This window comes from Alligator mississippiensis, chromosome 2 (assembly GCF_030867095.1).
Source record: "Alligator mississippiensis isolate rAllMis1 chromosome 2, rAllMis1, whole genome shotgun sequence".
Taxonomy (NCBI): domain Eukaryota; kingdom Metazoa; phylum Chordata; order Crocodylia; family Alligatoridae; genus Alligator; species Alligator mississippiensis.
In genome coordinates, this window is record NC_081825.1 from 97,340,129 (window position 1) to 97,364,621 (window position 24,493).

General features: G+C 45.8%; 1 protein-coding gene across 9 annotated transcripts in view; it reads left to right on the forward strand.

Annotated features, from left to right (window-relative positions):
* Window positions 1-2,710: 2,710 nt before the first annotated feature.
* LRBA (LPS responsive beige-like anchor protein) overlaps window positions 2,711-24,493 on the forward strand; it is a 611,727-nt gene continuing 589,944 nt past the window's right edge. For 5 of the 9 annotated variants that reach the window (XM_019481504.2, XM_019481508.2, XM_019481505.2 and 2 more), the window contains exons 1-2: window positions 2,711-2,864; window positions 3,039-3,355. In XM_019481504.2, coding sequence (XP_019337049.1) covers window positions 3,152-3,355 — 204 coding nt within the window. In that variant the 5' untranslated portion in view covers window positions 2,711-2,864; window positions 3,039-3,151. The remainder of the gene's footprint in view (window positions 2,865-3,038; window positions 3,356-24,493) is intronic. The other 4 variants (XM_019481506.2, XM_019481509.2, XM_059721986.1 and 1 more) reach the window with 1 other exon arrangement.

Below are 24,493 nucleotides of genomic sequence, written 5' to 3' on the forward strand. Positions count from 1 at the left end.
TAACCTAAATCCACTCTCAACTAGTTTACACACGTTATTCCTAGTCACTCCCTGGGGCACCTTAGTAAACAGCGCTTCTCCTATTTCCCATTGACCTCTCCTAATAAATTTATAGGTGGCCACAAGATCTCCCCTCAGCCGTCTCCTGTGAAAGCTGAAGAGGTTTACCTCTCTCAGTCTCCCCCCATAGGGTCTTTCCCAAAGGCCACTAATCTCTGGACTCTCTCAAGATTCCCCGCATCCCTCTTGAAGTGCGGCGCCCAAAACCAGACACACTACTCCAACTGCGGCCTGACTAGTGCCACAGAGAGGGGGAGCATTACCTCCTTTGTTCTATTAGTCATGCACCTGCTAATGCACGACAAGGTGCAATTGGCTTTGTTGATGGCCTCGTTACACTGCCGGCTCATGTTCATCTTGGAGTCAATTATGACTCCAAGATCCCGCTCTGCCTCCGAGCTGCTGAGAAGCTCCCCAACCTACAGGTGTGCTGGGGGTTCCTCCTTCCCAGGTGGAGTACCTTACATTTATCTTTATTAAATTGCATCCTATTTCTCTCTGCCCATTGATCCAACCTGTCCAGGTCAGCCTGAATCTGCTCCCTGCCCTTCGGTGTACTAACTTTGCCCCATAACTTGGTATCATCAGCAAACTTGGATGTCCTCATCCAAATCGCTCTCCATGCCCTCGTCCAAATAGCTGATGAAGATATTGAATAATATTGGTCCGAGGACCAAACCCTGCGGGACCCCACTGCCCACCTCCCTCCAGGCTGAGAAGGAACCAACATTTCAATAATGTTGAAAAAAAAAATTATGGCTTAAACACAGCTGCATTTCAGCAATAATGCAACCTCGACACAAAGGTGTACGAAGTTCACCTTCTTTCTGCAAAGCTTCTTGGTGACATCATCAACCACACACAAAGGAAAATGATCAGCTCCTACATAATCCCGGAACATCCCAAAATGATTAAGGCCCCTAACACACATGACATTTATTGTGAAATTAACTGATTAGTTGCACAATACATTTAGATATGCTACATGTGGAAAACAACTATCACACATCAAAAATAGCCAACAAGTCATACAAATTGCCGAGGCACAATTTGTTACTTGAAAAATGTAGAACAATTTTAGAGTTAGTTTCTATGAAGCTTCACTTTGAACACGAGGCATGTCAGTAACTTTGGGCCCTGCTACACATTCACAATAAAGCTGAATAGAAACCAGCTATCGATTTACTACACTTTTTCAAGCACTAACTTTATAGTCAGTTGGCTCTTATTATAGCTGAATAGTCATTTTTCTGATGTGACAATTACTTTACATGCATGGCTGGTCTAAATTTATGGCATGATTAACCAGGTACTTATATGATAATTACTTTGCACTTATAGCTGGTCTTTCTTTGCCTACATGGCTGGTTAAAATTTATTGTGCCATCAACCAGTTAATTGTGTATAGGTAGCATGTAGCAGGGGCCTAAGATATGCAACTTAAAAGAGACAAAAAGATGCGATACCTTTTATTAGACCAGTTAAGTAGTTGGAAAAAAAGTTCTTGGAGAGCTTTCAGGTACAATCACCCTTCATTGGGCATGGGGAGTCTCTGCTGTTCTGAGACTCCAAGAAATGAAAGAAGCTAAAAGTGTGGCAGGGTGTCAGTGAAATGTAAATAGGTAGAATCAGAAAGACAAAAAGTGAGGCAGAGAGGTGAAACTTCTCTAATAACTTAACCCAAACATTGTTACGACAAATAAACCCAAGGAATTGCATATCCTAGATGCTGTGATGACTCAAGGGAGGACTGAAGTCAGGGCAGAGATGCCTCTGAATCCTAGGCCCCAGCTGTTACATAGATTATGTAATTAGAGTTGCACAATGAATGTAGACCAGCCATAGGTGCAAAGTAATGATCACAGGATAGAAATTACTCTCCAGCTATAAGGGTTGCTGGTTGTAGCCATGTTGGTCTAAGGACACCCGAGGATCTTTGGGTAGATGCAATATCTTTTATTAAACTAAATAGTTGGAAAAAAGCTCCTTGCAAGCTTTTGGGCACAAACACCCTTCTTCAGGCAATGGGAGATTCTGCTGATGTAGGAGATCTCCAAGGTAGAAAAGAAGCTATAAGGAGGGCCAAGCAACTGTAAAAGTTAGTGCTTGAAAATGTGTAGCAAGTCTCCAGCTGGTTTCTATTCAGCTTTCATCTGAGTGCACAGCAGGCGCTAAAGAGAGAGCCACTTCCCCAGGGCGACTGTCAGGAGAATAGCAGCTGGCTCCCTGCCCTGCCAAGGACCTCACCGAAGCCGTACAGCTCCAGGTTGCCTCCCCACCCCGACAGCCTGTCCCGCAGCCAGAACTTCACCCACTCCCATTTCCCGGGCTGCTTTAAAGGCCGGACACTGAACGTTGTCCCCCTGAGGCGAGCAGGGATAGGGGTTGTTTCCCTTGGGGTGGGAGAATCCTCCCCCAACACAGGCAATCACGCCAAACCTCTGGCGGCGTCGGTGGAACGCGCTGGGGCCAATCAACGTCCCGCCCCGGGCTCGGCAGCCAATGCGATGGGGCTCGGGCCGGCGCGCGACACTCACCTGGGCGCGCCCACCCGGGCGCACCTGAGCCTGCGCGGGCGGCAGCCCCAGCCCCGCCCCGCCTGCTCCCGGCCGCGCAGGCGCACGGCTCGGCGCTGTCATGGCGGCAGCGTTTGCAGCCGGAGCAGCGGCGGCGCTGACAGCGCGGGGGCAGGAAGCCGCGCAGCTGGCGGTGTGAGGTAGCGGCTGCAAGGTGACGCGGCCTCCCTACTCCGGAGCGCAGCTGCAGCGGGGCGCTGCCCTCGGCTCCCTCCCCTCCGCGGCCGGGTGAGTGGTACCTTCCTCGCACCTGGGAGCGGGCGGCGCTGCCTGGCTACAGTCCCCTGCCCGCCTCCCGCCCCCCCCTGCAAGTTGCGTGCGGAGAGTGGCAGCCCCGCGCCGGGCTGCGGGGAGCAGGCGGGGCTGGCCCCGGCTTAACTTGCGGGCACGGTTGACTTGCAGGAGGCGAGGAGGGACCCCCTACCCGCAGCACCTGCGCGGCGCCGGGGCGGAAGCGAGCGGAGAAGCGGCTGGAGCCCCCCCCGCCCCGCCGCGGGCGGGAGCGCGGCCGCGCCATGGCGAGCGAAGACAAGCAAGTTGCTCAGCCAACAGGTGACGGTGGAGGCGGCGGCGGCCGGGCGGGCGCGGGGAGCACGCTGCAGCCGTTGCACCCGGCAGTGCCAATCCGAGGCATCCGCATGAAGTTCGCCGTGCTGGCGGGGCTGGTGGAAGTGGGGGAAGTGTCCAACCGGGACATCGTGGAAACTGTGTTTAACCTGGTAAGCCTTCAAGTGAAAGGGAGAACACCTGCCACCTTCACCCTCAAATATTTCACTTTTCTCCCCTACCTGTTTGTTTGTTTTTTTTTCCAGTTCTTCACACATCCTTAGTTCTAGGGGTTTGGGGGGTTTCCAACTCGTAGGTCTTTTGAGCCAAGAGAGCAAAAGAAAAACAAACCTAAGTGTGTTAATTCACACCCTGGCTGTGGGAAATTTAAGGGGGGTGAGGTGGGCCCCCCTATAAGATGAGAGCCTGTAAGATTTGAAAATCTTAACCGGGGGGCTCCAATCAGATGGCTCCTTCACTTAGGTGGACTTGTTAATTGACGAGCTGGTTTAATTTTTTTGCAACCCCCCCTCCCCCCCCAAGAGTCAAAGTGTAATTTGCCCACAGCTATCCTTCGCTTTGCCTAGTGGGAAGGGGTTGCTTTCCCCAGTGTAATTCTGAAATCTGTCAAAATGTATCACATGCAACCTCCAATATGTGCCTTGTTTAACTGAAAGCGACACTAAGGCTGCTTGTTTCAAGTTGCATTTTTTTAGGTTAACTTCCGCATGATGCCGTGTTGTGTTAGGGACTGTTTCACCTGACTTTGAAAGGTTAATGTCTTGCCTCCCATGTTCACCTTGAAATGCTTAGTGTCTGCTTTCTAAGGTGGTGGGAAAAGTCATCCTTTTTAAATGCTTCTCAGCCCCAGCTGTTTGGTAAAATGCAGGTTTGTGCCTTTTATTGATAAGAGAACCAGTCAAGCCAGTCATTGAATCAAACCAGAAAGACTTTCATAGTTCAATACTGAAAACCGAAAGTACTCTTTGTTCCAAGTACTTTACAATCATGGTATTTCGGTGCCATATTTAAAAATAAAGCTTAGTTGGACTAGTTTTGTGTGCATGTTTGACTTGTCAAACTATTAGGGGGGTCAGTTGTCTTCCTATCTAATCATGATGATGAGGCTCAGAGGTAACTTTGGTCTTAAAGAAACTGTTGGAATACAAATGACTGTGATAGGTTTAGATTTTTGTGCTTGCTCTCAATAGGTACCTGGCAAGACAGGAAGTGGGACCACATGCAGCAATTGTAAAACTTGAGCTGAGAAAAAAGTTAATTGTTGTGGTAGAATGCACATTTGTTAATTTATTTGGTTAGGAGTATGCTTTTGTATATACTAGCTAGCTAAAAACCCGTACTTTTGTTAGGTCTGTTTAGTGGTTTTGACAATTATCTTACTTGATGTGATTGTAATAGATTTTGGCTTTCTAGGTTTACAGTTTAACAGTAGTACTGAAATAATTTAAATATTTAAAGAAACTGCAGGATCAGAGAGAGCATAATTGTCAAAATATTAATGCAAGACTTTCAGAGAAAAGTAGGGGTAAACAGTAGGCCTCAACTAAGATAAATTTTATTAGTAAAAATACCATGTGCAGCTGCTTGTGCTAAAGTAAACTTGGTTTTAAAGTACACGGACTGGGAAACTCAAAGGGTATGATTAGTGAAGTGTTCAACAGCTTAAATTTATTTAAGAGCAGTTCTTTAATAGCTAAATAAAATTCCAATTTTATGCTGATGCATAACTTCTCATGCTGGAGCCAGGGTGGAGAGGGCAGGAATTGTCATCCTAAAATGGATTCTGAAGGATTGGCTTGAGAGGCTTAGAAAAAATTGCTAAGAACTTACAAGCCACTAGGCCTTACAACAGAAGGGAAGTTCAGTGGAGGGAATTTACTCCTCTTACTCTCCTGCTCTCTTGCCCTGTTTAAGTTTCTTGCTCCTCTTCTGCTCACGTTGCTGTGGGAAATTGTTTTGTAAAAGTAACTATGAGGCAGTGGCTTTGATCTTGGCCCCTTTCTTCATAGAGCTCCTTTCTGATTAGTGTGTGATGAGTTGGGTTTTTTTTGTTTTTTTTTTTTGGTTTGTTATCAAGAAGAAACCAAGTCCTTTCAAACTGAAAGAAAAAGAGAACTAACCCACCTCCTCCATTGCACTCATGGCTCAAAAAGAGAGACTTAAGACAGCAGTAGGTGGTTGGGCTGCTGTAGGAGATTGGTCCCTGGTCTGAATTTGGCAAAGCAGAAACTTGAACTCCATTTCAAGGACGGGTTTTAATTCTTGGTTAAGCTGGGATGGGTGAGGGGCTGTCTCTGGTTTTGACCATAAATTTGATTATTGAAAGCAGAAAATGTTTCTGAGAAAAGTAGGAGTTTCATCAAATCTGTTTTCCACTGAAAAAAACTGTCTTGTTGGCAAATTTCTGACTGTCTTTAAATTGTCTGGTCTAATAGAAGTGAAGTGAATACAGATTACCTTATAATCATAATATATTTGCTCTGAAATGAACTGAAAAATATAAGAATCTCATAATGTTATTCTTCAGTGTCCATTTTCAAAGCACTTCATGAAGGAAGAGGAGGTGACCCATCAGTTAATTCCTGTGAAGAAGCAGCACCTGTCTCCCCAGTATCCAGCAGTAGACCCTTTCCCATCAGCTTCATTCAGTCCAAGCCATTGCCATGAATCCCCAAATCCTTATAGTTTCAAAGGTTTGATGGGATTGGGTAGTAAACAGATACAGTAACTGGCTGAAAACCTGCCAAGTGGAAACACTTTTGAGACAACACCCTATTCTTGATTTTTAGAAGTGCAGTTCTATATTGCTTTGAACCTGGGTGTATAAAAGGAATGCACAATGAATACTTTCTGTTCTTGAACGGATCTATGTTGAAAATGGGTGCTTAGGAATAGTCTTATGAGGTTCTGTATTTTCTGGTTGTTTTCATAGAAAACTTATAAGGTAAGATGGATACTTTTCTGTCAGGCCAGACACTTAAGCTTGGTGTCTGAAAAGTCTGCTATTCTGTCGCTAATAATAAATTCTTCAGGCTAAATTTTGCCCTCATAGGGAACTGAAAACATGTAACAGGACAGTATTTCCCCTGAGATTGGACTTCATTCAGTTCACTGACTCAGCTGTGCTGGCTCAGCAGTGGTAAAAAGAACTCGCACCTTTCCCTCTGCGCTAACCAAAACAAAAAAAAACCTAACCAATTAACTAAACACAGGAACTATGGCAGAGAAGCTTAGAATAAAGGTAGCCATACTTCTAGCAAAACACACAGGCTAAGTATGTACACAGGGATTAGATCCAAGTAGAAGGGTGTTGCCATTACACAGTCAATCTTTATAGCAGAGTTGTACTGCAAAGGTGTATCAAGACTAGGATGAAATGTGGATTTTTAAATGTATTGGCTAACACATTTTAGGCCCTGGTGTAAATAAAATAACTTTATTGGCTTGTTAAACTGTAATTTCCAGGATTCTTTTTCCCTGGAAGATTAGAAGAGCAGATTTGTTGTTTAAGCCTTCAAAATCAGGAACAATCATTTGCAGGTCACTTAGGGTGCCTATACATGAACAGCAAGGTTGCTCTGATATGCTGTAATTACAGCACGTTGGAGCAGACTCAATTAATCGAGTCTACTGGAGTGTGGTAATTACTGTGCTACAGCAGACTCCAGTGTCTCGTATATCAGCATCCCCTCACTGAAATGGTGGCAGGGGTACTTTAAAGCTTGTTTGAGTTTTAGTTAAAGCGCCCCTGCCACTTTCTCAGTGTGGGGATGCTGATGCATGAGATGCTCCAGACAATTTAATTAAAGTGGCTCTTGGAGCTACTCTAATTAAAGCTTCCTCCTTCCTCCCCCACTCCTGGAGCGTGTGTATAAATGCCCTTAACATGTATGCCCGTGGTACAGTATCCTGCTGTGGAGAGCTACCTAAGCTGGCTTCACAGTGAGGCCAAGTAGCAAACTAATACAGCTATACTACTTTAGCTACCTGAGCTAGTTTATTCAGCACTCTTTTGGATATATCTGCACAGCACTCTAAGTCTGTCCTCTGGGAGCTGAGAACAAACACTGCTAATCTGTGCACATCAATGTGATGCATTGAAAAGCATTTGGGTAGCTATCAATTTTGGCTTCTAGTATGCATGCCAAGGAGTTGTTCATCCCTTGGCTATCCTTAGGGCTGTTACTTCCAGAAATATTCCAAGTGATCTGTTTTCAGACTGTAGTTCCTGAGAACCCACTTCTCTCCATTCCATATTATATCAGTTCTTACCTTTTTCAGCATGTCTTAATTCCAAATTGGGAATGACGGTTATCACACCGTAACTCATATTTTCTTGCTGATTTTTTTTTTTTTTTCTTGAAAAGATCATTCTGATTCAGATACTCATCTCTGTAATTATTATGACCATGTATTCAAATGTAATGGTCTGATCTCTGAATCTGTTTATGCAGTGTGAAAAATGTCTTTATTTTTTTAATTAAGTGGGGCAAAATTTGACCTAAAACAACAATTTCACCAATATTGAGAGAAGGCTAGTCTCACTCTCTTTGACCCCCTTCTTTTCTCCCCTAAAATGTTCAGTTAATTGAACCCCCCCCCCCCCAAATAAACCAGATGAGGATAAAGAGAGTAAAATAGAAGAACAGTGAATGTAGAATGAGGTGTTTTACTTCCTGTTGGTCCATTGATAACCAAAAAGGTAATTGTGGAACTATAGAACGTAATTTACCTTCTTATCATTCACAGTGTACTTACAGGAAGCAGGTCCACATAAAGAACATCTCGACTACCTGCCGTTCAGGAAACCCTTGAATGCTAACTGTAGAAAGAATACAGTGCAGTTATAGTGTACACAATGTAAAATTGACACAATATTCTTCCAGGGCCTAAATAATTCTGAGTTCATCAGTATATCCACATTTTAGTTAAATAGACATGTGGTCCTTGTATTTTATAACAGCCTTTGCACTATTGAATTTTGAGGACTGTTGAGATTAAAAGTGATGTTAGAGACGAGACTAGTGGACATACCTAGGCAAAAAAAAATTGCTCTTGCAACTTGCATTTGTAATCACAATTACCTACTTATATTGTGGTGCCTCCTAAGTGTTCTTGGGCAGCAGTTCATATATTTAAACATCTTGCTGGGTATCCTTTTCTACAACTTCAGTCAAAGTCTGTAAGAAACTTTCCTGAACAGTATTTGTTTATAGCCAATATTACATGCAGATTAAGCTATTGTGCCACGTTGTATTTGTACTCGTCCACATGGCAAGGACCCTGTATGTCTTAAGCAAGTGGCATTAGTTGCTCTTGTGTGTTACTATTCTGATGATAGGTTGATTATGGTGATGTGTGTAACCTGAGATGGGGGTTTTTGTGCCAGGTTTTGCTCATGTCCTTAGGCTGACTAAGGATTTCTTAAGCATATGCAGGGAGGTCAAACGCACAGTCTTTCTAGTCTGCTGTGACTCAGTACTTCACTTTGCATATATCCTCTTTCTTATTGCAAATTTGGCACTTTTATAATCAACTTGTTAAACATGAACCTGGGCGATACGCACTTGAATTGCTTCTCTCCTCTTTTTCTAGTCTGTAGGCAGAGGTTGTAAAGCCTCTTCCAGTCTTTTTCAGATAACATAAAACTACTTTTGATTCCACGTAGAGGTTGTAGGAACCTGGTATGTTTCTTCCAAGAGTTAAGGGCATTCCTGTAAAGGCAAGTGCATGTGCAAAAGTGATAGAAGAAAAGCATGGCTTATTTTTGTAGTAAGTCAGTTTCCGTATCACATGCTGATGATAGAATCCACTGTATTTGAGGAAGAAGACTGAAGTTAAAATGATTTACTCTAGCTTCCTTCCCCTCCCTAGCCACTGCTAACTGCAGTGTTCCCCTAAAAAGAACAGTCACAATTTAGCTAGGTCATATCCCTCTCAAACTAGTCTTTGGACCATCTTTTTTCCTGTATAATTCTTAGTCTGTCACCAAACACCCTGGGTTTTTTGTGGGACAAATTAAAGAAGCAAGAAATCATGGAAAAACGATTGGTCTATACTTGTTTTGCTCTGCATTTGTATCTTCTGCCTATGTCCCTTTGACAGTCCTGTCATGTCCTCTTCAGTATCGCCTCTGCATTCATCATAACTCCTATTTAGATGGAATGATATGCAATGTTCCTAATTTCATGTGAAATCTGCCTCCACTGAGACACAGAACTGTTTCAAGCATCAAAAATTGCTTTTTTTCCCTTCTGTTTTCACTCATAGAAACTGCTTTTTGCTTCTACTCACTTGAGGAAAAGGCAGAACAGGTGCAATTTTAGATGAAAAGGGTCATGTTTTACCAGTTATTAAAAATAAAACAAACAGAAGTTTTGTTATGTCTATGCACTGTATTGCCTTGCTTGGTGTAAATTTCCATAGAATGTTCACTATTTCCCATAGTGAACAAACTTTCTAGTGTTGATGCCAAGTGGGAAAAACCCACTAGTTTTCCAAAGCAGCATTTCAGATTGAATGAGAGTGTACATAGGAACTAATGCATTATTTTCTTGAGATCGCTGAGCAGACTTCCGTAGTCACCCCAGTTCTGTCACTTCAGTCTACCTGCAGTATACATGGTAAGGTAACGTTTTGGTTTTAGCCAGGTACAAGCTTTTTAGGCTTCCAGCTTTTTGGTCAGTTGACTGCATTATTATGGTTGTGCATGACTTCATCCATATGGTGTTTCACTAGTCAAGGAGAGGAATGGCAGCTAAAAATTTGTGAAGTTTTCAAAATGTATCTTTTATTGTTAAATTTGATAGGATGAACAGACTATCTCATTGTTACTTGGAACTTTGTGCCAAGGATAATTAATACTGACTTTTTCTTTCCTCCTCCTTTTCTATATTCCAGTGCAGTGGTCACCACCTGATTGATCCCGATCAACTAGTTGATTGTGGAGCCCCTGACAGTCTATCTCAGTCTGGGGGGGACTGAGCACACACTCAGCGCTGTGCCTGCACCCCCCCCCCCCCCCCCCCCACTGAGATCGACTGTTCAGAGGCTGTGCGGCCGGGGCGGGATGCACATAGCTGAGGTGAGCTGTGCCCCCGGCCAGTGGGGCCAGGCTGGGTGAGTGTGGTGATCTCCCTCTGCACCCTGCAGTGGGGGTGGGAATGGGGCATGGGTGAGTGGGGCCCTTCCTGGGGCCCCACTCACCTGATGGCAGGGGGCATGGGGGCATAGGCAGCAGAAGGGGGGACATAATGGGGCTTAGCATCCCCCCCACATATGGGGCAGTAGTACAGCTGCAAGGCACCCCAGCCACAGGCTTCTGGTGGCTGCAGTGGGGGGTGAGGGGTGCACATGCAGTGGTGGAGGGGGAAGTGGAGCAGGGGCAGGCACTGCACAGCTAGGGCAGATGTGGAACAGAGGGTATGGGGAGTGGGGGCAAGTAGCGCATCCCAGGGCTACAGGGAGTAGGGGCACACACCCCAGGAGGGCATGGGGGGCACATGCCCCCAGATCTGCATGTGGGATGGGGCAGGGTGAGGCTGGAGGGGTGCCAGGCTCTTTTTGACATGGCTCTTTGGCCATGTGGTTCTCAGGCTGGGTGGCAGCAGTGGCACTGGGAGGGGATGGATTTTCAGGTGCCTGCAGCCCTGCTCCTAGAGCTGCTGCCGCCGGGCCCAAGACCCGCATGGCCAAAGAGCTGTACCAGGAACAGCTTGGTGCTGCCCCACCCCACCCTGTGTGCAGATCCAGGGGCATGTGCCCCCCCTCCACACTTTCCTAGTCGGTATTTCCCCCCCCTGCCCCTGGACGAGTCGCTTGTGGCTCTGTCCTGCACCCATCCCAGCAGGGGCTGGGGGGAATGGGGGACAAGCAGAGGCCTAGGGGGCACATGTCCCCCGGGCCTCCCCTTGTCCTGCCACCTAGCCCTGCCAGGCCCACTCCCCCCAGCCTGTGCTCCTGCCTCTGTTGGGCTCCCTCCCTCACTCCTGGGGCCTTGATTTTTTTTTTTTTATTTTTATTTTTTTTATTTTTTTTTGCCCCAGACCTTTCCCCTTCCCCCACAGACTTACCTGCTGAGGGGTGTGCACCCAAATAAGTTTTTCTCCCTCTCTTCTTCTTTTCCTTCTGTTCCTTGTTTTATTCCTAAGAGTTTATGTATACTGTAAAGCCATCATAGTAAACTGTCATGTTGGGGATCCAGTAATAAGACACTGAATTTTGCATATTAACTCAAAGTAATACCTTCTGGTATACATGAGATAAAATATTGTCCCAGACCCTGTTACAGGCTTGACCAAAAGAATTTGCTGCTTATAGTTGGAGTAACAGGCTCATCACAGATGAAATGTTACCATGCAACACGTACTGCATTCTGGTATGCTAACAACAAAGCAGGCCAACTTTTCCTGTACTGATTCTGCCTCTTTCATGCAGAGCAAAGCATGTTTAAAAGAAAAATGGTTCAGCCAGCCCATTTGTGCCTAGATGATACAGTGGAGAGGGGATATGTTGGATGCCATTTTTCTTCATGAATCTTGGAAAGTCATCTGAACTTTTGTGGGGCATTGTCAGTTACAGCTTGTTCTGGTAATTTTGTCTTTGCAAACAGATTTTGCAGCAGCACAAGCAGTAGGAAAAATGTAATGGTTTTCATACAGAAAACTTCTAGCCATTTGGAGTGGGCACTACCACCATGAGGTATGTTATATCTAAAAATGGCCCTGTGAAATCAATGTGGAGTCATTGTCAGGGAATGCAAGGCCATTCTAAGGGGTGTAATGGCACTGGCTTGGCTATGTTCTATACCTATTGGCATTCCATGTATTCCTAAATAGAACACCTTATTTGTTACTCAATACCTGGCCACAATATAAAGCTTCTGGCTTGTCTTTATTTTTATAACTAATAGGTGACCAACTGGCAGCTCTTCAAAATTTGGGATATGCAATTTACTAAGTTTAACAACACATTCTCACATGACATAACCTTGGTGTGCAGTAAGTTAATTTTTGAATGCGTTAAAGGTGCTAAATTGGATTCTCTGTTGCAACCTTTCAGGGTGGCTTTGAACAGCTGGGCTATTATGGGGGGTCTTTTTGATTTCTTGCCCAATCATACTACAGGTCACTGTGGCATACTCCAACTCAAATAAATTGGAAGTTTCAGTAGATTCTGTTTCTACTACAGGAGACTCTTCCATAGGTAAATGAGTTTATCAGCATTTCCATGTGCCTTTGTTCTCTTATATTCAATGTCATGAGCTAAAAAGAGGTCTCACTGTTGCATACATACTGCAATAATCCCAGACACTCCTTTTTTAGGATGGAGAATTGCTACTAAGGGTTGGTGATCTGTGACCAACATAGACTTTCTCTCATGTAGATATTGGTTAAATTTTCTTCACTCCCCACCCAAGGCTGAAAAACTTTTGTCTATCTGTTCATGATTCTGTTTTGCAACTGAGGCTGCAATGCAAATACTGTCAGCAGTTCAGTACCATTGACCATGACCTTGTCCTCCATCAAGTTGTCCAGTCCCTTTTTGGCCCTGGCTATACTCATTGTCTCTGCAACTTCTTGTAACGTTGGATTCCACAAGCTAACTTATGCTGCAGGGAGGGAGGGAAGGTAAAGGTAAATCTGTGTCCTGATAATATCAGTAGGTACTGGTAACCTATGTCTTGGTGAATAGCCTTTTAACCACAGCCTTTACGATTTGAGAGACTGTTATACCCACTTGAGCCTTCTTTCCAAGCTGAAGAGTCTTAGCTTTTTCTCCTAGTCCTTCTGGTATGGCAGCAGCTGCACTCTCCTTATGCTCCTTGCCCATCTCTAGCTCTTCAGAACTGTATGAAGTATTTGAGATGTTGATTTATGTTGTGGCATAATGATTTCTGTTTTCTTTTGTTTTGTGCACATCTTCATGATGCAGTATTTGATTAAAAAAAAAATGATTTGTCCTAAATTAAAAGTTTTGACTTTCCTAACTGCTTCTGAACTAGCCACTGCAAGTTGCTCAGTTTCTTGTAGGTGACATGATAGGGAGTTGGCCAGCCACATATTTGTTTATCTTTTAGGAGTTTTGAGGATCAATTTGTCCTTATGTTGATTCTTTAAACTTTAACTTATTGATAGACAAACGACTTGCTTATTAACAAAACTGCACAATATCTGACATTTTGGCTTGAAGAGTAGTGTAGTGGCCTTGTGGATGAGCTCTAGAAGAGCTTCCAATGCTTGGGAAGCGGTAGGTCTGTGTTCTCTTCTATAGTTATTGAAAATAGGTGGAGAACAATGGATGACCTGAAAAGATCAGTAACAAGACAAATAAGTAGTGAATGATAGACTTGCTCAGTGAGATGGAGAGGACCATATGTCTGAATTTGGTAGGTAGAAGTGGATCTATTTAAAAGTGGAGTGACATGATAAGATTGCTAAGTAAAGCATTTTGATGGTAGTGTTTCCTACAGATTTGAGGGACAGTGTGGAGGCCAAAGAAGGATTAGGCAATTAAGGCAGAATTTATATGGGCCTCAGTTTTGGCATGATAATGGTGTTACTTCAGGTTAGTTACCAAGCTCTTAATAAACTATATAGCAATCCTCTCGAAACCACCAGTCTTTTGAAGACCAGGAAACAGGATTTCATATTGTTTCCAAATAGAAACCTAAGTGGTTATACTGTATCTTTCTAGCTTTGCCCTTGCTCTCAATATTTCCATATAAAAGGTAAATGCAGTCATTCCTCCTTAAACAGATCTTGCTTGACATGGTGTTTGAACCCAGTTGTTTCATCTATTAAAAATATAACTTCAAAGTGGCCTTTTAAGTGTTTTTACAAGGTCATAACATTCTTTATAATTCAGCCATTCTATTAAAAGTTCATATTGTTGTAGAGATTAACCAAGTTCTACACCTTCATCAGTAGATAGGGAAATAGCTGCTTGCTACCTTCAGTGTTTGTCTAAAAAATTCTTTAAGAACCTGTTCAGTCAAACTCAGTCTCAAATGCATTGAATTAATGCATATTGGTTTTTTTTTTTAAAGAATTTCTATTTATTGTAAGTAGGTCAATCTGGAAAAAAAATTGCGTTCATAATCCCTAATTACAGTTGGTTAACTTTCTGCTATTCAGGTGTATTTCCCAGTCCCCAGAGGCCTTACTGGCCCGCTCATAATATTCTGCGCAACATTTTTGGTATTAACTTGACCTAATTACTAACTTCCTAATTTAGATTTTATTTTGCCTCAACTAATTCTTGACTCTTTTCTACTGCAGACCCAGTATTGTACTGTGGCTGCATTGTTGCCTTTTTAAATGCTACCATATTTACTCAAATACAAGATGAGATTCCTCCCCCAGTTGGCATGGGGGGAGGGGAGAAGCCCCTTGCAATTGCATACAATGACACTTTACTAAATACATAATCTATCATTAAATTGCTGCTAAAAGCAACATATTCAGCAATGGAAACCAGCTATAAAGTAGATTTAATATAGACAACACTGAGCATGACTACAGGATACACAGCTTGTATTGGGCAAACATGCTGATGGGAACCTCTCTTTTTTTTGTGTGGCCTTAAAAACAAACAAATCAGCAACAATAACAAAACAGGTGGCTGTTCATAGAATCGTAGAAAATTAGAGTTGGAAGGGACCTCAGGAGGTCTAGTCTGACCCCTGCTCAAAGCAGGACTGTCCCCAAGTAGATCATTCCAGCCAGGGCTCAGTTAAGCTGGGCATGAAAAACCTCTGAGGATGGAGGTTGTGCCACCTCTCTAGGTAATCAGTTCCAGTGCTTCACCACCCTTCTAGTGAGAGTTTTTCATTATATCCAACCTACAGTTCCCTTGCTGTAACTTGAAACTATTGCTCCTTTTTTTGTCAAAAAAAAAAAAAAAAAAATTCTCAATGCCACGAGGGCTGCTTTTTCTGCCTGAAAAGCACAGAAGCCCACACTGAGACTTGAGGTGCACTGATAAAGATTTTCTTGGCTGATACCAATGGCTGATTTATTAACCAGCCATATTAGTGACCAGCTGGTAGATCGGGATTCATTGGTGGATCCCAGAGCCTCTTGAATTTGATTCTGGGCTGCAGGGGCTAAGCATGTGCGTCCCTGCCCCCCCTGCCCAGCTGGTCAGCCGGTGGGGGAGGGAAGGAGTGGAGACCTGGGGGACACATGCAACAGGGCTCAGGGTGCAAAGCCCAGTCGACAGTGGCAGCTGCCTCTGCTGTGCACAGATCAGGGGTGGGGGGTACATGCCCTGCCATACATGGGGCAGCATCAGCAGTTGCAGCAGCTCCGAGGTAGGGAGTGGGGTTGGGGCAGGGGCAGGCCCTGCACGGGTGGCTTGGGGGACAGAGCAGCAAGAGGCTCATCTGGGGGCTGGGGGTGATGGATGCAGAGGACGCTGGGCTTTGGCTGGAAGGCTGCGCTGGGCTGTTATTGCTGGGCCTGGCTCATGCTGCGCTTGGCAGTGATGCTGGGAGCAGGGGTTGTGGGGGCTATGGCCCCTCATGGCCCCGCTGTCAGTGCCACCACCACAGCCACCTGGCCTGAGTGCAGCTCAGCTGGGAACAGCCTGGTACCACCTTGGCCCCAGCCCACAGCCTGCTCTGCCCTGCAGGCAGATCTAGGGGCATTTTCCCCCCCCCCATGCCCTCCCAGGCTGTGCACCCTCCTCCCTGCAGCTCTGTTCCCCACCCCACCCCATCCTGGCTGTGCAGGGCTTGCCCTTCCCGCACCGCCATTGGTGTGGGGGCAGATCGAGGCCCCAGTGATGAAGGAGGGAGTGGGGCAAGGCTAGGGCCTCTATTTGCCCCACCCTCCCATGGCCCTTTTCCCCTCCCCCGTCCACAGACTTACTTGCTTTGTGGGTTGAGGGTAGATTTTCTGTTCCTTTTAAATTCCAAAAGTGATCTCCGACCTAAAAAGGTTGGAGACCACTGGCCTATACCAATCCGATAGCCAATGTACAGGATTGCAGCCTGGCTGCTTGGAGAGCAATGCCCTGCAAGTATGTCTGTAGGGGAGGGAAGGGTGTGGGGGGCTTAATCAAGGTCCCTATGGTGAGAGAAGGATGGAGTGGGGCAGGGGCAGGTGCTGCCTAGTCAGGGCAGTGCATGCTACCCAACTGGGAGCGGGACATAGCTTCAGGCAGCTTGTCTGGGGGGCACTGGGTGGGATGAGGAGGAAGGTAGATCCTGCTGTTGCCTCTCCTCCCTCCCTCACTGTGGCAGCCTAGATCTGCGCCCCCCCCACCCCCCCAAATGCCCCTTCCCCATCACAGACTTACCGGCAGGTTGCTGCTCAGCTACTGGACTACAATCCTGGCCGCGTGCATGCTGTGGCTATGAGCATGCACTCAACGTTTATTGTTAACATTATCGGTTGTGTCAGCCAAATAAAAGCCAATTGCCAATCTGATATGTCAGCGCACCTCTAATTGAGATTTGAACTCCTAGCCTTTCAGTCCCTTGCTGAACTCCCAAGCCCCTGAGCTACAAACCATGGTAAGTTGGGTACTTTCTTTTCCATGGCTGGCTTCTAGTTATCGGGGATCTGGGTGTTCCGTTTCCCATGGAAAAACGGAGAAAACTGTGGATTTCCTGGTTTTATCAGAGAAAACGCTGCTTCTCCTTATAGCAGAGACACCCGCGGATTCTCCACTTTTGCGAAGAGCTCTGCAGGCTGATTTGAGCTCCAGCCTGCAAGAGCTGTTTGCAAACAGGGCAGGAAACCCCCAGCCCTGCCTGGAGGAGGTGGGGGAAGGGTGGGGCCTGAGGGCTCTCAGTTAGCCACAGCTCCGGGTTAGGCTCAGCTTCACTCTTCGCTACCAGAGCCTGTGAGGTAAGTGGGGCTTGCAGGGGGCTTGGGGCCCCTCTGGCAGGGCTGGAGGTTGCGGGTCATGGCTGGGGGCACCGGCAAGGCTGGGTGGGAGGGGAGCCAGGCGCTGGTGCCAACCCTGCCCCTGCGCGAGCAGGTGGCAGCAGTGGGGGAGCCGGCTCCATGTTGCTTCTGCTGCAGCTGCCTGCTGTTGGGAGTAGGGAGGTGCACCCATGGTTCCCTGGCCCTATAGCCCTGGCAGCTGGGGGCCCCCTCTGGCAGGGCTGGGGGGCAGGGTCTATGTGTGGGTTGCAAGAGGCATGAGTAGGGTGTTGGGGCTGTGAGGGGCACCAGCAGGGTTGGTGCTGGGTGGGGGGGGAGGGGGCTTTTAATTTTAATAATGGATTTTGGAATTTTTATCAGAGAATTTGTGATATTTTTAGCAGAGAAAACCAGGATCCCTGCTAATTACAGTACAGGTGCCCAGTGTTTGTTTATTGGTGAAGCTCCTGCACAGGTTGGAAGCGGACCTGAGCTGTGTGTCCCAAAGGATGAAAGGAGGGAATGAGCACCAGGCCTGTGGCAATACCAGGCTGGTACTTGGAGATGCTGGAGCAAGTCCAACATGCTCTGGTGCCAAAAATGGTGTTGGGAACATAGCATAAGAATAGGCCAGTGCAGCCAAGCTGAATAAGATGTACGCTAGTGTCCATGAAGCTCAGTCCCCCTCACTACTGACTCTTTCGAGTCACAGTAGGCCATGACATTGTATACCCAGAATCCCTGTTGGCCCCCCTTTCATCCTGGCACATTTGATTAGTGTAGCTCCACCCTCCATGAGGTGAAGCTGGACCAGGTTGTCCTACATCTCACCTACACGTAAATTTTTGGAGCATTCCAGGACTGGACTAGAACACCTGGTTTCAGTCATGAGTGAGGTCTAATTAGCACATGGTTCCTTTGTGAGGGGGTATCTGGAACATGCACATGTACTGAGCAATGCTGACCTGTGGGGTCACTGTGGAGGGCAGGACCACACTAATCATGTGCCAGGGTGAGAGGGTGCAACAGAGGGATTCTGGGTGAAGTGTTTGCAATGTCATGGCTCACTATGGCTTGACAAGCTGTTGATTTGTGTGGGACCCAGTCCAGTGAACCATGTGGTAAATTATGAGCCTTTTGGCATTAGACTAATACCATGCATAATTTCTACTAGATGCAAGTAGGTTCTGGTCGGAAGTGTGTTTATGAAACACCTGGGCTAAAACTTGAAGCAGTTTAAAAAAATAAAGAAAGATAATATATATCACCTCTGGATGAACAAAGTTTATGGCTAGTACATACAAGGTGTTATAGCCATGTTTAATTTCAAGGTTATTGTTTTCAGATTTGGTCCTCGCTTCCATGTGCTCAGAAGGAGCCTGAGTGTCATGGTGAGGGGGAAGGGGCTGCCAAGAGAAAAAGTTGAGGGGGAAGGAGAGCAAAGGGTTGTTTGATCCCCCAGATTTATTTTCCTTACTGTAGCAGTAGGAGGGGAGACAAATTCAAGACAAACCTCCAATAATTAGATTTGATACTGGGCAAAATCTAGTTATTGGGGGGTTGTCTTATTAGGATCATCTTCTATTCAAGCAAATAGGGTAGTTGATTGGTCATTTTTTTTTTTTTTTTATGGGAAGTGTCTAAGATTTGTCTAGCTGGGAACTTCTTTGGTGATTTGCCACAGGTCCTTTTTTGAGCAGGGGGTCAGACTATATGTAGATATAGATACAATCCAATTACCTGTGGGTGTCCACTTTTCACAAGACAACCAGTCCCTCTCCAGTCTCTCAGTTCTAACCCTCAAAGGGAATTTGCAAAACACCTTTTGTAGACGAGCCTACGAACTTCACTTCATAAATCTACTGGATAGAAAAAATCATGGACTTAATATAGACATCAGATTTATGACACATACAACCTGCCTGACATTTGACACACCACTTTCTTTTCTACCTTTGAGAACCCATAACATCAGCAGAGTCTCCCAATGCCTGAACAAGGGTGTTTGTGTCCAAAAGCTTGCAAAGAACTTTTCCCCAACTATTTAGTTGGTCTAATAAAAGATAATCGCATCTACCCAAAGAACCTTGTCAGTCAGGTCTATCATTTTGGGTCTCATATAGACAAATAGGAATCGATGCACTGGTTATGTCCACAATCAAACCATGGAAACAATTCAGTGACAAAGGATGAATTTTGTGGTTGCAGAAGCACTGAATTCTTGGGCAGTCACAGACTAATCTGCAGTTATGCCTTATTTACAGATTTCTGTATAGAACTGTTAAACAAATGGACAACATTTTAAAACTACAGTAAAACCAGTGGCTCTCAACTACTTTTAGACTAAAGGCACCCTTTGTTAGGTTTGAGGAACCCCTTGGAAAATTCCAGCTCTTAGTTTTGACTTGTTTTTTTTTTTTTTGCCTGGAAAAATAATAGACTAATTTTTCTGTTGTAAAGAACTTGTACCACAACAGGTCAAAATGTTTTGAACATTGTATTCCTATTTAAAATACCTGTGTCTTTCTTGTGAATCCTGTTTGCACACCTAACAGAGCTAACGCTTCGTTGGACCCCGGGATGCCATCGCACCCTGGTTGAGAGTCACTGGTGTAAACTCTACAAGTAAATATACTGCTCTCTGTTTTTGGAAGGCATCATAGCTGGTTTTAGAGGATTCTTTAAGGAAATAATCACAAATACGGCCCATAATTATTACTGAATTAGAAAGTGAGTCTCCTGTTTCAGATATAAAAAGGCATTCAGCAGTGACATAGCTAATATAATTCTTAGAATGGCACACTTAAGAAAAAGATGTAATGATTGAAAGACCAAATTCTTCTAAGTGTGAATTAGAATTATTAGCTTAACAAATTTCCATACCACTAGGAACATGGTATAATTCCTAGCTAATGCTGGTGCTCTTTTACATTGGAGCAGAAGAGGTAATTCATTGTAATGTGTGCAGTATTTCATTGTAGATATTCTTCTGTGCATCACCCCTTGAAACTTTTAAAAGCTGTTTTTTGGTATCCTGTAACTTTTGTGCATATATATGTCCCAGGCAGCTGCTCTCTAATTAAAATGCCTCAGTGTTACATGTATTATGCCCCCATGCATTATAAATGGCAGTTGTAGGCTTTATCTAAATCTCGTTTGACAAGGATTAGTTAAAGTGCCCCATGGCCATTTTAAAATGTATAGGGGCTTAATATACATGATGCTGCAACAATACTGTGGTGTTCTAATTAGAACGCAGAGCAGACTATAGTAGAGTTTGTTACAACATACTCTAATTAGAACATCAAGGAGCATGTGTATAGGCACCCTTATAGTCTAACAGCCAGATCCAAGAAAGGACTTTGTGGTAGCATGCATCTTTTAGGTGCCTGTCCCACATAGATCCAGATCCCTGAATGAGGTGTCTCAGAATGAAATCCAAAGCAGTCAACATGCTGGGCAAGGAGCTGCCAAAGGTAGGGGGTCAGCAATCTTTTAGGCTAGGGACAGACATTATACATAAATCAGTTTAAGTGATCAGAAAATGGTTTAAACCTGTGACAACAGATATGCAGTGCACATAAACCAGTTTGAAAATGGCTGAAACTGGTTTGAGATGAACCTGGTTGAATGTAGTATCAGACTTAACTGAGTTAAGACCTGTTGCTGGTTTAAGATAAACCAGACACCCCCAGCATCCCAGCATGCTGTCTGGGCTCGGTGGGATTCTCTGCTCCACTGCAGGGCTGGCCCCTCCCCTCTGCTTCCTGACTAGAGCTCTGCACAGACTTGCAGGCACAGCAGGGATTATTCCCCACTCCCCTCTGCCTTGCATAGACACTTCAGAGTTATTTAGCAAGCCCACACACTGAGTACAGTCCATGCTGTGGGAGAGGACAGAGGCAGACAGGCTTTTTGGAGCTAATCAACAGGTAGCTTAATGTCCTTTCTTTTGAAGAGCTGTTTAAGAAGAGCTCCATTAGTTAATGGAGAGATGCTTTGTTTTCTTAATGAGTTGATAAAGACTGAGTTAGGGGTGATAAACATTCCATGCTGGGCTGCTCAGGAAAGGGTGGGAGGTGGGGAATAATTAGAGCATCCTGCTGGGGCCTGGCCATGCCCCTCTCAGCTCTGCTCTGTGAAAGCAAAGGGAATGCTACTTTAGAACACCCATGCCCCCCCCCCCCCCCCCCCCCCCCCCCGGCTGGGTAGTCATAGCTTAAAATACAGGAGAAGTCTTGAACTGTCCCCTTGTGAAGATCCCTCACTACAAGGCTGCTCCATTTGTACGCTAGGGCTGTGTCCAGAAGAGTGCAGCTGTGCAATATGTGGTACTGCAGGTACATCTGTGGTGCCACATACTGCGCATTCACCTGTGCACTGCAAGGGAGCAGTGCAGTTGGGTGGTGGGGGGGGGGGGGGGGTGTTTTTGTGTTTTTTGTTTTTTGATGCCTGCATATCCAAGGGTCGAAAAAAATCCCAGGCCAAAAAAGAGGGGTACATACAGGGGCAGCATGCATTGCTCAGAACCAGAGCCTGGGTAGCTGGAGCTATATTCCAGCTGCCAGCCAGGCTCCAAGTGGCAGAATCACTGCTGCTGCAGCCCCAGGAGGCCCCCAGGACCCCAGGCAAAGCTGCTGGGGCCAGTCCAGTGCTGGCCTCAGCCTCCCCTCCCCTGTGGGGCAACCTGTCATGTGCCAGATGGGGTGTGGCACAAGCATTCCCCAGGGACAACTAGCAGCAGCACAAGGTGTGCCACTGCTAGTTGTCCCCAGGGAACCAAATGTTCTCACTCGTGTGGACGTGGCCTACTTGTGCATCCTGAAGTCTTCTGCATAGTTGAAAAACTTCAGTAGGAGGGATGGCAAGGTTTTTTCATTTTTTGTTGTTTGTTTTTTTACTGTCCCCCACCCCCAAACAAAAAAGCCCATTGCTTTGTGGTTGGAGTATGCTCCTGGCTGCCTCAGTACGTTAAAATATAGATTGAGTAGGAATGCAATAATTCTCCATATCTACCTTGGGAATAAACAACAAGTAGACAAAATTAGAATTCAGGGTAAAGGGTAATGCTGGCACAAGAACAAATGGGAATAAACTGGGCATGAAGAAGCTGGGTTGGAAATTAGAACAAGGTTTTAAAACATCAGTAGTGAGCTTCTGAAACAGCCTTTCAGTAAGAGTAGTGGAGGCAAGAAAATGAGCTACTGAAGATTCATTATTTGCACTGTAAAAGGGTACAATATGATTACCTGAGATTGTGGTGGAGGTTCTTCCCAGATCAGAACCTCAGAACCACAGGTAAGCAATAAGCAGATAAGCAATAAGGGGCCCTTTGGGCATCAGACCCAGGGGGCAACAAAAGCACCAGACACAGGGCTCAAGTGCCTATACACTAACGCTAGGAGCATGGGGAGCAAGCAGGATGAACTAGCACTCCTGCTTGCAGAAAACACCTATGACTTAGTAGGGCTAACAGAAACCTGATGGGATCCTTCCCACGACTGGGCAGTACACATTGAGGGTTATAAGCTGTACAGAAAGGATAGAATAGGAAAGAGAGGGGGAGGGGTGGCGCTCTGTCAATGAGCGATATACATTGACCCTCATCAAAACAGAATTGGAGGAGGAGAAAGTAGAAGGATTGTGGGTTAGATTACATGGAGGTCAAGAGAAAGGGATTTGGTGGTAGGGGTCTGCTACAGACCCCCACACCAGGGGGAAGAACTAGATTTGGGGCTCCTGAGGCAGCTCTCGGAGACCATAAAAACTAGGGAGGTGGTAGTCACGGGGGACCTAAACTACCCAGACATCTGCTGGGAGACGTAGACAGCAAAGTCCCACCGTTCACGCAGGTTCCTATCCTGCGTACAGGACCTCCATCTGACGCAGGAGGTACATGGTCCCACTAGGGGGAATGCCTTACTGGACCTGGTATTGGCAACGGGGGATGACATGGTAGGAGACCTACAGATTGGTGGTCACCTGGGGGACAGTGATCACCAAATAATAGAATTCATCATAAGATGTCGAGTGGGTAAGGTAACTAGTAGGGTGAAAGTGCTAGACTTTAGGAAAGCTGATTTCAATGAACTCGGATGTTTAGTCAAGGACGCACTGCAGAATAAGAGTTTTAAAGAGTTGGGTGCCCAGGAAGGGTGGCTGTGCCTTAAGGAAATGATCCGTCGGGCACAGAGGGAGACGATCCCGATGTGGGGGAAAAAAGGGGAAAGGGGCCAAGAGGCTTCCTTGGCTGACCAGAGAAATCCAGAGCAGTCTACAGGCTAAAAGGGGAGCATATAAAAAGTGGAAACGGGGAGAGATTACTAAAGAGGAGTATACCTCCTCTGCTCGCACTTGTAGGGAGGCAGTTAGACAGGCCAAAGATACCATGGAGCTGAGAATGGCATCCCAAGTTAAGGATGACAAAAATTTGTTTTTTAGATATATAGGGAGTAAAAGGAAGGCCCAGGGTGGAATAGGACCTCTACTAAACGGGCATAAGCAATTGGTGACGGACAGGGCGGACAAGGCTGAACTCCTCAATGAGTTCTTTGCCTCAGTGTTCCTAAGCGAGGGGCAAGACAAGGCTCTCACTGGGATTGTAGAGAGGCAGCAGCAGGACGCCAGACTACCAAGCGTAGACCCTGAGATGGTACAGAGGCACTTGGAGGAACTGGGTGTGTTTAAGTCGGCAGGCCCGGATGAGCTCCATCCAAGGGTACTGAAGGCACTGGCTGATGCCATTGCACAGCCACTGGTGGTAATATTTGAACACTCGTGGCTCACGGGCCAGGTCCCGGAGGACTGGAAAAGGGCCGATGTGGTCCCCATTTTCAAGAAGGGGAGGAAGGAGGACCCGGGCAACTATAGGCCAGTCAGTCTCATCTCCATCCTTGGCAAAGTCTTTGAAAAAATTATCAAGGCTCACATTTGCGAGAGCCCGGCAGGAAAAATTATGCTGAGGGGAAACCAGCACGGGTTCGTAGCAGGTAGATCATGCCTGACTAATCTAGTCTCTCTTTATGACCAGGTTACAAAACACCTGGATGCAGGAGTAGGGGTTGACGTTGTTTACTTAGACTTCAGGAAGGCCTTCGATACAGTATCCTACCCCATACTGGTGAACAAGTTAAGAGGCTGTGACTTGGATGACTACACAGTCCGGTGGGTGGTGAATTGGCTAGAGGGTCGTACCCAGAGAGTCATAGTGGATGGGTCGGTATCGACCTGGAAGGGTGTAAGCAGTGGGGTCCCGCAGGGCTCAGTCCTTGGACCGATACTCTTCAATGTCTTCGTCAGTGACTTGGACGAGGGAGTGAAGTGTACTCTGTCCAAGTTTGTGGATGACACAAAACTGTGCGGAGATGTGGACACGTCGGAGGGCAGGGAACAACTACAAGCAGACCTGGACAGTTT